This window comes from Branchiostoma floridae, chromosome 1 (genome assembly GCF_000003815.2).
Source record: "Branchiostoma floridae strain S238N-H82 chromosome 1, Bfl_VNyyK, whole genome shotgun sequence".
Classification (NCBI taxonomy): domain Eukaryota; kingdom Metazoa; phylum Chordata; class Leptocardii; order Amphioxiformes; family Branchiostomatidae; genus Branchiostoma; species Branchiostoma floridae.
The window spans coordinates 8954998-8967764 of record NC_049979.1 but is presented as its reverse complement, the minus strand read 5'-3'; the positions used below and the strand labels follow the sequence as shown (position 1 = coordinate 8967764).

Genomic DNA, 12767 nt, shown 5'->3' with positions numbered 1-12767 from the left:
GACTTTTCACGAAAGATCTTCAGGGGTTTAACGTTAGATGCTTGTTCTTGTAGAATTTTAAAAACTTTACCTTGAAGAAAGTATTGAAGACATAAGATGTAGAGCCTGAAATGACAATAACAGCAAGCAGTGTGCATTGAACACTGCAGGGCCAATGGCACCCAAACTTTTGGAGGCACGTTCTGGAAAGTAACAAGATATCTAATATTATCTATTGGTGAAAAATATAAGAAATGCAGAAAACTGATGTCCTTGGACCAAGGAGTCGTAGGTTGTAAAAATGTTTGGTTGGAAGTTATATCCAGTGTTATAAATGTAGAAGTAACTAATTGGAGATGACACCCTGTGTGTTGCAATGACAACTTGAAACTGATACTGTAACTTGTGCTGGGATTTGATATAAAGATGCACTTGGAACAATTATCTGCTACAGTAGTAATGTAATGAAAATGCGTATTTGTGGTCTTGAGGGTTAACCACAAAACTAAACGCTGACAAGATTCAACCACAAGCAAGGGCCAGTTGGTCAAGCTTGCTGAAGCTCAATGTTTCTGACATTGGGAGAAGAGATGCTGTCACAGTGAGCTTAGTTCAGTGCCTAGAAGTGGTCAGTCAATGGCCTTGCACTGAGCAAACTTGTTAAAAAAAGAGTTACAGTAACATTTATACCTTGTTTGGTACCAGGCAGAGTCAGAAACATCACTCCCAGATGTGCAGCATAGTCCACACTCAGTCCAAGGGCCACAATCACCAGAATGGCAGAAATTATGTTGATCTCCAGACCCCAGAAGTACATCATTCCCATCACATCTATCTAACCAGGGAAGGCAGAAAGTGCTACATGAGACCAAGACAGATCACTCACTGACATTGTTAAAATGGTTTAAATTCTCTTCACAGAATTATCTAAAGAAATACAGTAACTGTAAATGCATTTAAGTTTGCAGGGAATTACTTTTGCAGTAGCGTTTGCAGTGGTTTTAAGTTCACTGTAGCACCATAGACTGCAGTCTCATACTGTAATGGAAAAAGGTTTGCGGTGGTTTTAAGTTCACGGTGAAGTAGACCAGTGTTGGTAGTTTCAGAGCCTTCAGTCTCTCTTCATGGGGTTAACCACTTTGGCATGGAACTCTCTTAGTCACACTCTTCTATACCCTTTCTAGTTCCTGGGCCAGTTTCCATGTATAAGGTGACCAAATTGGAGCCCCATACTCTAGTTAAGGACAGACCTTATCTATGTATGCAAATATTCTTCATATGAGTCCAGCAATCTGATTTGCCTTATTACTTATGTTAGATATGTGGTTACTGAACCGTAGTTCCCTGTCTACGGTACTGAAACACAGTTGCCTGTTTACAGTACTGAAACTCGGTTCCCTGTCCATGTACTCACCAAGGTGAAGGTAACACAAATGAAGACCCAGAAGCAGGTGGCGAGATTGGCCAATAGCAGCAGCCCAATCATCAGCACCACGGCTAGAGCCAATCCTATGTTACGGAACAGCTCCTCTTGGATGACCTGAGCAAGGGCACACATGGGATGAATAAGTGTTTGGGAAAATTCCCTACCTGAAATGTTTAACTATTTTGACTTCATTTTGAATGATGATAGGGCTAAATGCTTGAATGGGGGAGAAGCGCCAGGCTAGTCTTGTCAGGCCCACCAAAATAAATGTTTTGCTTTTGGTCACCTAACTGAATCTAGCAATAATCTGCCAACTTGGTTGATTAAAAAAGACTTCTTGTACTTAATAATCTGTGAACAGTTTTCAGTTTTTTTAACAATGGCTTTGAACAGTTGACAGTAATCATGTATACTAAACATTATACCCTTAAGTTTAGTTTATTGATGTGCTTGTCTGTAGTGTGTATATCTGTATCATTACAATAATGTTTAAAATACTAGCGTCCTGTTATATTTCATTTTTACATTGACAAACTGAAATTGTTTTATCAAATTGGCTGAAATCTATAAAAATAGAAATAAGAGAAAATTCTATCCACCGACCCTAATTTTTACAATGCTGCCACCAAGAGCACAACATTTTTTCCAAGACCTATTGAAAGTAAAAACTTGCCTCGTTAGTTTCCCATGCATTGAAGATACCGCTGTATGGGAAGGCTGTACTGGAGAACTCCATGTCATCAGCAATCTGGTACAGATTATTCATGGCCACAATCTCCTCCTGTGAGGTCTCCATCTTCTGACACTTGGTTTTGATCCTGGTACCCTAACAGCAACGGGAAGAATATGCTCTACACTATGTATTTCTAGAACAGAGATGTCAAGACTTATCAACTGGCAACCAAGAATTCTGCAACTTATGATCCACTGCTTGTTGAGCCACTGGTGACATCTGCATAATGTGACATCACAGAAGCAGCGGATTGCTCATTTCTTGACAAAGACTGGAAATAGACAGTCTAAAAGTATTTTTTTGTGGAAAATTATACTTGACAACTTTGCTTGTTACACAACAATCATTAACACCTTCACTACAATTAAAGCATTTGAAAGATATCGATGACATGATTGGTGGTTCAGTGTTGTACTTGCCTGCAGCGGGGTGACGGCACCCTCTGGAAGGAGTGCTTGCATAAATTTCCATAAAGCCAAGAGGTCCTCAACCTCCTCTGGGGTCTCTGTAGCTGTCTCTTCAGCGTCTTCCTTATTTTCTAGTTCAGACGTTTTGTTTGGAAATCAGAGATGCAGATGTTTGGTAATCTTACACAACAGTGCTTAAAGACTAGCAATGAAAAGCATTATTTCCAATCACAATAGCAGTCTTCTATCAGCTACTATGTTGTGTTTACAGGACCTAAAAAAGTGACATGATTTTCAATTTGTCTCTGACTGCTTGATCAGGTCGTGTGGCTTTCTGTCATACGGCTATGCATAAAGTCATCAGAGAAGAATCCATAATTGGATGTGAGTATTACCTGTTTTTGAATCATTTCTCAGCCAATGGGTCTGGTTGTGAGGTGCTCCAACACGTTAGCCAATAATGGAGTAGCACCGAGAGTGATGGAAGCTGTTTTAGTTACCCTCAGCACTCTCCTTCATTGCATCAAGGAATGGTTGAAGCTCTGGACGAAAACTGATATTCATGAAATGGTGTTTTCCATCGGTAGCAAGGTATTCTATCAGCCACAGGTAGAAGTCAAATGGGTCCTCAGGATAGCCATCTGGCAGAGAGAAATGTATCCACCTTTCACTGTTATCATCTTGAGGTTCTATCCAGGTAGATGTTCTTTATCCACATGCTGCCTTAAGCATATATTGGGTCTTAATTTCTGTAACTTAAATTCATCTGCCTTTGCAGGAATTTAATTTTATGGCACGAGGAAAAAAGATTATGGCACACTGGCAAAAACTTTGCGATGATTTTGAATTTGAAAGGTCACTGTAAAATAACCTGAAAATAAAACCATCACAAACATCAAAGGTTTCAAGGAGTTTGTACTGCAGAAACCAAGGATAAACTCCAATGTCAAACAGAAACATGTCTAGGTCCTTGAAACTACTACAGCATTTTGCCAATAAGTCCAAAGCAGAATGTAGTTACCTGGCTCAAGCAAACTTTGGTTCTTGTTGTCATTTATCCAGATGCCAAAATCGTGGTACCAACTGGTGATGCTTCCTTCTTTGAGGAAAGGAGTGGTGTCAAGGATATCATACAGGTCTTTGAGCTTGTGCCGTTCATGGTAGTAATCAATTTCACCTGCAAGGATAGTAAAATGAAGATCAACGTTGCTAGGCATTCAGTCTAATTACTGGGCTGTCCCTGGTACTGTAGACCTGTCACTAGTGCTGTGCACCATCTACACAGATGAACAGATGGGTCACTTGTACTGAATACTATCTACACAGATGGAGAGACGTGTACCTGGTGGTGAACACCATCTACACAGATGGACAGACCTGTCCCTGGTGCTGAACACTATCTACACAAATGGACAGGACTGTCCCTGGTGCAGAACACCGCCTTCACAATGGACATACCAGTTGGTGGTGCTGAACACCATGAATAAGTATCACAATACCTGCTCTGATGCTGAACAACATCCACACAGATGAACAGACCTGTCCTTGGTACTGAACACCACCTACACAGATATAACGTCCTTGGATGGACATACCAGTTGCTGGTGCTGAACACCATGGATAAATACATGTATAACCATACCTTGTGTATGATAAATATAACCATACCTATGGCATACCATAACCATGCTGGACAACATCAACACAGATGAACAGACCTGTCCTTGGTACTGAACACCACCTACACAGATGCACAGACCTGGCTTTGGTACTGAACAACCACTCACAGAAAAGAACAGGATGGTAGCAAATTTTTCCAAATGTTCAACTGATCTAGAATATCTGAAATACAAATACAAATTAGAAACTCACCTATGTAGAAGTCGATGGACTGACCATCACCTGGATAATACTGTATGAACAGAAGACTAGGGTAATGAGTCGATAAAGGTTAGGCATCCAGGTAATGCAAGGCAACAGTTAGTTACTCATGCAACTGGATAGAATTTGGAAATGGTCAGACATTTCAGACAGCATCTGCTGTCTTTAGTCAGTGAAGCAAAATATTCCTAGCCAAAGCATGTATCTATATAGCTGGTATAATTGCCCTTTGGCTTAACACACCAGCTTCGCAGGCACACATCACGGCAGCAGCTGGTTATATTCTGTATCTGTATCTATATAACCTATGTTCAAATCAATGTTCATGTTATTGATTACTAACCTCTTCAACTTTCCTGCTGTATTTTGCTATTCCAGAATCGTAGGCAGTCATCTGCTTGACGTAATCAAACTCCTGCTCCAGGTTGATTGTCCCCACTATGCTGACTGTGACAAAGCACACAGTGGACACAGCCACCAAAATCTGACCAAAAAGAAAACATCTTAAAGTTTGTGTATCTATCTTCTTTTTATGTGCATTTTTCTGTTCTGATCAGGTGGTGGTGGTGGTTAATTCGTTCAAGTCACAAAGTAAGTTAATGTAATCCTTCCAAGACTCCTTAACACCTGATTCATGTGAAGACATTAACGTTACCAGTATTATAGCTCCAGCTTTTGACCACTGAACATTGCCTTAGCTATTACTCATGACCAAATACATGTATAACTGTGGAGGTTATCACAAGAATCATACTCAAACTTCAATATGATTGACCAACATTTCCTACACTTCTTAAACAAAGTTCAGGCAGTTTTTTTTTTCTGTTACCTTCACTGGGGTCTTCATCAGTACAGGTGAATACATGTTTTGAAAGAAAAGCTGCAGAAAGTTCTGTTCAGAGCAGGCAGATGGCTCATACTCGGTGCCAAGCCTCAAACAACAACAGCAGGCATCACGACGGTCCTGCACAAGAGATAACAATTTTTTATTAATTCATTTCAGGCTCTCAGATCCGTAGCAAATACAAAATGACTCTGGCAGAGTTACATATATAACTTACATACATTTAAGATCAATAACGACATTGTTAATTAGGTATACCTGTAGTATTACAGACTGAATGAGGTTGTTATGAGTGTGACTGTGGAACTGTCTGATAACAAAGTAACAAACCTTCCTACTGTTCCACTGTTAAGCCACGTCATAGATTACAGAGTGCAGGGAATACAGAGAAAAATAGACCCCCAACAATCTAAATCCTACAAAGTTGGTTATCAAAGTAGAAATGTACGCATCAATTGAAGACTATAAGTAACGCTAGTTCACCTTTATCCGCGGGGTAACCTATATCCGTTGTTTTTAAAAATCAGCATATTTGAGGATATCAAATCAACGGGCGATAGTTTCAAATACTACTGTTTGAAACCACTATCTGCTGACTTAATACCTCAAAATGCCTTGTTTTTAAGAACAAAGGATATAAGTTACCCCATGGATAAAGGTGAACTTATGTCAAATATCTATCCTGCCTTATCTTCTTGTATCAGCTTTGACTATAGTTGATCGTACCTCCGCACGTCTGAGGTCCAGCACCAGAGCAGCCATGAAGATGGTGCACGAATAGATGAACACGAAGAAGATGCTGACAGTCACAAAGACACAGAAGGACTGGAGGCCAGGTATTATCTATAGCAAAGAGGTAAGTCACATGTCCTTGTTATGACTTCAATAAGGCATTGCTGTAAGCAAACTGATTTGTCTCCAGCATTGATGCTTCGCTTTTCCCTGCAACCACTTTGAAATATTGAAAATCTTCACTTTACAATTGTTGGTATCTGACGGGCGCTGCCATCTGGCCATTTTCACACCTTCCAATGGAACATTGACAATTGCCAATGAACAGAGCTGTCCCTGGTACTGAACACCATCCACAGAAAAGAGCAGACTGTCCTTGGTACTGAACACCATTGACAGAAAAGAACAGGTTGTATGCAAAAGTTCTAAATATCTCTATTGAAATGATTCAGAACATCTGAATCGGTACAGGTATCACAGATGAACTGAACACTATCTACAAAGATAAACAGACCTGTCCTTTGTACTGAACACCATCTCTACGGAGCAAAATGGACCAATGAAAATTTTTTATATGAATTTTTCTTTATAAATCTGTATCAGTCACATACAGTTGTAGCTCCGATTCCAAATGATGCGATGTCTGTGAGAGATGTTACAGTGATGGACATCCCGGCATGGCGGAGAGTCAGGGCAGCCTGCTGTCTTACGTCCAGGGTCTTTTGTTCAGGGGACAGGTTGTTCCAGGTTGTCACGATCACAAACATGTCATCTACTCCAATACCTGTGGATGGGAGGAGCGCACCTTCAATCTCTGAAGGAAGGTGAGTTTCTAAGTGATCTCGAATGAGTTCAGCTCAAATTAATTCAGTGAATGGGTGAGAGGACAGATGATTTGTACAGTACAGGTTCATTGTACCAGGGAAATTCCCATAGCTCTTTAATATGACAACTCATTATAACTAACGGTGGACCTTGGCTTTATGTCCTTTCCTAAGGATTGTAACTGTTTCTTGTAGTGTGCATGTTTCCAGTACCGTGCATGTTTCCACTGCCGTGCATGTTTCCAGTACCGTGCATGTTTCCTGTACCGTGCATGTTTCCAGCATTGTGCATGTTTCCAGTACCGTGCATGTTTCCAGCATTGTGCATGTAGGATAGGCGACAGCTGGGATTTGAACTCATGACTTACTGGTGCAGAGGTAAAGACTATGCATAACATTATATAATTGGCTAGCAGCTTTTAGATGAGAAACAAACTAGAAGGCTCAGAGAAAACGCACATATGAGTGCCAAAAAATGAATCATCATACTCACCCATGACTAGGAAGGGAAGCATAGAGTGCATGACGTTATAACGCAAACCAAGTAATAGGCAGATACCAATCCCTCCAACAACTGCAAGCCCAATGCAAATCACTCCGATCATTGATAGGTAAACCTGACAGTGGAACAAGAAGGTAATTTTGCCAGTAGATATGAACAAGTGTACAGAAAATGCAATGTGCCATAATGCCGAACAACACACACACAAAAAGAATCACCAAGTTTACATTATTCCCTTGAACTGTTGACTATCAGTTAATCAGTTCAATACCTGTTAATTAATTCAATTTAATCAATTTAATAGGATGTACCTTGTGCTGAAGGCGGTTGAATTGACCAAGCTGGCACACCACGTAGACTAAAATGAGGACACAGCCAGCCATCAAAAGTGGCACATCCCCCGCGATGTTATTGTCTTCAGAATAGCTAATGGCAGTTGGAGAACATAAAGTCAGTGGTAGGAATTAATCCATCAATCAATTCCTCCATCCCTCTCTTTCACTCTCCATTCATCCCTCCCTCTCCCCATCCATCCATCCTTCCATCCATCCATCGTTTTACCACAGTACCTTATTTTTGCAACATTTAGCAGCATCACATCCTTCTAGATGGTGCACCACTAAAGGAGAATTGCAGAAAAGGCTGCAAAAGACCAACAAAACAACTAACCCATTCAAATCCTTGGAGATTAGAATAGGATCGGCCTCATTGAGACATGTGTAATCACAAGCATGTTAAGTTTACTAAAGTAATGTTACCACTCTTTTGTATGAATCAAAATACAAAATCTGTAAAACCTGGAAGAAGTAGTTGGGAAGTAGGTTATGTTGCTCCCAATGTTCCTGCTCTCTTCATTGACGACGTCAACAAACTTGATCTCCCATTCCTTTCGAACTTCCGTCAACTGCGACAACATAACAGTAGTAGTAATATTACTATGACAATGTATTTAGCAAATGATTCAGGACAAAATGTCTACCTTAGAAATCAACTTAGTCACTTTGTTATTTGATTTCTTATTGTTTTATTTCATGTCATTATCATTATCTCTTGACTTTGTTATTTAGCGTTTTGTAGTCATGTATGTGTGTCCTTATTTTGTTTATGTACATGAGGAGAAGACCTCGATAAGCAGGGTCTGCTTTCCGTCTCATCCTCTTTAAAGAAATGTGAATAAAAACAAGTGCTTTTAAAAAAGCTGGCATTTTGCGAATGTTTGCGTGTGTGAACGTTTTTTTCTAGTTATTAGAATGTCATATAAATAGAACAGAGTAACTAAACCTGATATTGGCGCATGGAGAGATTCACATATGTGCCTGAACTGCAGCAGATCTAGACGCCACCTGTTAAAATTTGCGTGAACTGCAGCAAATTTTACTACACATTGCCTGTTTTTGAGTGAGCTCTGTTGCGGGGCATTTTTAAGTTTTTTTTTTTTAATTTTTATTTCTATTCGGCAAAAAAACGAAGCGGCGAATCCGTTAACCAAAGAAATAAATTGGTGTGGCCAAATGGATGTAAAAATTAGTATTTTAATGGATGTAAAAAAGAAAAAAAATTGAAAAAAATCCACCTCCCCGAATTCGAACCGGGTGTATTGGTTTAAAATGCGTATACTTTACCACTGCGCTAGTGCGAACATGTTGAGTAAAGGTCTGTTTTAACAGGTATAGAAATGTTTGGCATGGATTGAACAGGTCCGTTCATCTCAACATCACAACATCACAACATCACGAGCTTGGATACTGCTCCATGTATCTGACATGCTGTTTGAGTGTCAACACACGGCTTAGAATCAGTCTGTTGGGGGCAAAATGAACAAAACTATCGTTCCTTTCTTTCAGATTTTTCACATGCTAGACGCCACCTGTTAAAATTTGCGTGAACTGCAGCAAATTTCACTACACATTGCCTGTTTTTGAGTCAGCACTGTTGCGGGGCATTTTTAAGTTTTTTTTTTTTTTAATTTTTATTTCTATTCGGCAAAAAAACGAAGCGGCGAATCCGTTAACCAAAGAAATAAATTGGTGTGGCCAAATGGATGTAAAAATTAGTATTTTAATGGATGTAAAAAAGAAAAGAAAAAATTGAAAAAAGTCCACCTTCCCGGATTCGAACCGGGTGCATTGGTTTAGAATGGTTTAGAATGCGTAAATTTTACCACTGCGCTAGAGCGACCATGTTGAAAATATGCCTGTTTTAACAGGTATAGAAATGTTTGGCATGGATTGAACAGGTCCGTTCATCACAACGTCGACTACACTGGCCAGTAAGCATTTTGCGACTGCAAGTCGCAAAATGCAAAAAACTGAGTCACAAAATTGTTACCTCATCCTCTCCGTCCTCCCCATCGCCAGTCTGTGCAGCATACATCATGGTGGCAGCCCCTGCTTGTGTGATTCTTCCTTCCTCATCCCTCAGTACACCACCCAGGTTAACACACAGACACACACACACACAGACTCACAAGCCCAAAACATAACCTTAGCCATTCTGGCAAAGGTAAATACATGTCCTTGGCACTGAACACCATCAACACAGATAGATAGATAGACCTGTCCCTGGTGCTGAATACCATCCATTGGAGATAATAGACTAGTCATAAGCACTGAATATTGTGTGGAGAAAATAAAAACATGTAATAGTTCAATCATCCTCCTAACGCCCGGTCCCCAACGGCATTACAAGTCGTTTTGACACGACTGTGGTCCCTCTGCGAAGGAGAATGAGTTCAATGAGCAACCAAACAATAATATCAGTAACTATGAAGATCACCTAATTTGCATAATACTTGATCCAAAATGCTTACCTCCTCATAACTTTCAAATATGACAAGTATAAAAACTCTATCATCATCATGTGTTCTTGCAGCCTTGGCTCATTATGGATATGCACATTGAATCATCAGTATAATTTGGGAGAATTCTTTATCTCCTCTGGCCAAATGACATGTCACAAATGTCCTCATTAGTTATGTAAAGTCATGCTGTTTAATCACATACAAACATACAAGTGCTATCAAAAACATATATAAACTTCTTGCCAAAAAAAGATAAAAGAGATATCAGACACAACTTTTACAGCTGATAAGATATTTGAAATTCGCACAAAGACATTAATGCTAGTTCACCTTTATCCACTGGGTAACCTAACGTTATATCCATTGTATCTAGAAACAGTATTTAGGGTTATCAAAACAATGGATGGTGGTGTGAAATTGCGATTTTTTCAAAATAAAGCATCATCTGTCAACTTGATATTCATACATGCTCTGTTCCAAAAATAATGTATCAAGGTTATTGCGCAGATTCAGGTTTAAAAAAAAAAGTTATATGATAAAAACACATCAGTTCATACCTGGTTAAATTTTCGGTATTGATCATGTCCAGAATATCAGTCTGTGTTAGAGCCTGGATGAGAGAAGTGTTGAAGGACCACAGCTCCAACAAACTGATGGTGTAACAGGACTCATCCAATCTGGACAGAACCATCATCAACAACAACAATATAACACAGTCATTATTTCAAAGACTGGAAGATTCGCTTACTAGTAATTTAACTTAGACTGGTAAGCCAGCCTTGTATACATCATGCTGTAATGTTGATTCAGTTTGTTTGTTTTTGCTGTTAATTAGACCATTATGTAACCTTTACAATCATTAGTTTCCTCTGTTGATATTACTGTTATTTTCATGTTACGATGCTGACTAAGTTGGCTACTGCTTTCCTTTAGACTGCAAGTACATGTAAGAGAAAGCCAGGATTTCAGGTGTTTTGGCTCTTTACCAACTTAGCCTATGACTGATAAGATCAACTTGGCACATTCCCATGGTCAACTTGGACCAACACCTGGGCTGATCCTATCCTATTATAAACCTTGGCCAAGTTGACCTGGGTGTCAGATGACTTACTTACATATAACAGAGGGATTCCCAGTCCGTAGAGCCAGTTGAGATATTCCTGATCCTGTGGTCCAATTTCAGCATCTACAAAGCAAAGACGAAAACCTGAATAAGTTATCAATTTGAAAGTAGTTAATGTATTAAATTATTATTATTGAGGCTATTGACAGGATGTTACTAGCAATAAATGTTTGTGGATGTTATTGACAAGATCTTCCTGTTCCTGTCAATACATTTTTGCATATCCCGCTCGGTGCTTGTCTTAAGTTTGTACTTTTAAGAGGAACATTACATCCATGCCCTAAAAACAGAAATCTGACATTTCAAAGCCCCAGTTACCAACAAAGACTGCAGGGTAGACTTACTGACTGTAGTACTTCGGGTGCGAGAACATTCTCTGCCTCAACCAAGACATTTTCGAACACGAAGTTGCTCGGAAAGGCTTTTTTCACCCACTCCTTGTTCTTCAGGACAGCAGAACCCAGCGGCACAAACATTGTCTGGTCTGAGTCCACCTCTAATTGTGCCATGCCTATCCCACAAGCTGCTCCCAGAATTCCGACGATGATGATCGTCGTCCATGGTCGGCTTCCGACAAAAGAACCTAACCTAGAATCATACATGAAACGTTACCTTGCTGTGTGGCATTATGAAATCTTCAAGCTGATATTGGATGGCAAAACCGTAACTCAAGCTCCTGTCAAGGACGTTACATCAACGTTGATGTAACGTCCTTGCTCCTGTGGAGTAGTGGGTCTTGTAAACTAGTCTTTCTAGTGTCGATAACTACCAGAAGATATTGACATTATGTTGGCCGGAAAAAGGAGAAAATTATATTGTTTCGAATCACTCGGAGAGTCAACTTGATTGGACTGTGATAGAGTTTCTGTGTGGAGGCAAAATTGTTTATTTAGAAGTCTTTTGTCAGTTTCATATATTACATATTTCGCATTTGTGCATTGTTTATATGGAGACATAAGGTACTGTAAGCGGCATGAGACTAGTGCTACGTAGACCTCTAATATATGGTCATCGGTTTGGATAGACCATATGCATTCTGCTGTTTATTTCTTGAGTTTGTGCTCACTTTGTCATGTCACGACCGGACCCAAAACTCACCCGGAGCCGTGAAAAGGTTTCCTTCAACAGCCTGGGGAAATATTGCGCTACTGTTAGAACGGTAGACCTCACAAGTCAACAAATGTCAAAACAAATACCTGTAAAAGAAACTCTCCATCGCCTCCTCTATGAAGGAATTGCATGAAGACAGACACGCCTGGGCGTCGGAACATTCACCAGTGACCTCCTCCTCATCCATGATGAATTCGGGTTTAAAAATTAAGGTGTTAAGGACAAGCCAACTCTATCAAAGGTACGGAATCACAAATGTTTCTGAGGCGCAGTTAGTTTTGATATTCGGTTTAGGGTTAAACGCTCTTGGTGAAATGCTGTAATATGAGTAGAATGGGATTACGTTGCTATCGTTCCCGCCTACCACATGGCTTAGCTTCTTCATCACAGGGTGGTACTGTATGTA

At 39.9% G+C, this 12767-nt stretch overlaps 2 protein-coding genes across 2 annotated transcripts in view; both read right to left on the bottom strand.

Annotated features, from left to right (window-relative positions):
• Positions 1 to 2732, bottom strand: part of LOC118426035 (protein dispatched homolog 1-like) — a 3918-nt gene extending 1186 nt beyond the window's left edge. The window contains exons 1-5 of the mRNA XM_035835247.1: positions 2558 to 2732; positions 2079 to 2231; positions 1394 to 1519; positions 670 to 814; positions 136 to 182 (exon numbers count right to left, since the gene is read on the bottom strand). Of these exons, the coding sequence (XP_035691140.1) occupies positions 136 to 182; positions 670 to 814; positions 1394 to 1519; positions 2079 to 2231; positions 2558 to 2599 (513 nt within the window). The 5' untranslated portion in view covers positions 2600 to 2732. The remainder of the gene's footprint in view (positions 1 to 135; positions 183 to 669; positions 815 to 1393; positions 1520 to 2078; positions 2232 to 2557) is intronic.
• Positions 2733 to 2813: 81 nt separating this feature from the next.
• Positions 2814 to 12567, bottom strand: LOC118426024 (patched domain-containing protein 3-like). The gene is made up of 15 exons (XM_035835242.1): positions 12448 to 12567; positions 11596 to 11839; positions 11244 to 11314; positions 10686 to 10805; positions 10138 to 10147; positions 8126 to 8232; positions 7640 to 7754; positions 7320 to 7443; positions 6614 to 6786; positions 5997 to 6113; positions 5256 to 5390; positions 4770 to 4910; positions 4418 to 4457; positions 3567 to 3722; positions 2814 to 3186 (listed from the first exon to the last, which is right to left on the bottom strand). The coding sequence occupies exons 1-15, from the start codon at positions 12546 to 12548 to the stop codon at positions 3038 to 3040; spliced, it is 1803 nt and encodes a 600-aa protein (XP_035691135.1). The 5' UTR covers positions 12549 to 12567; the 3' UTR covers positions 2814 to 3037.
• Positions 12568 to 12767: the final 200 nt, after the last annotated feature.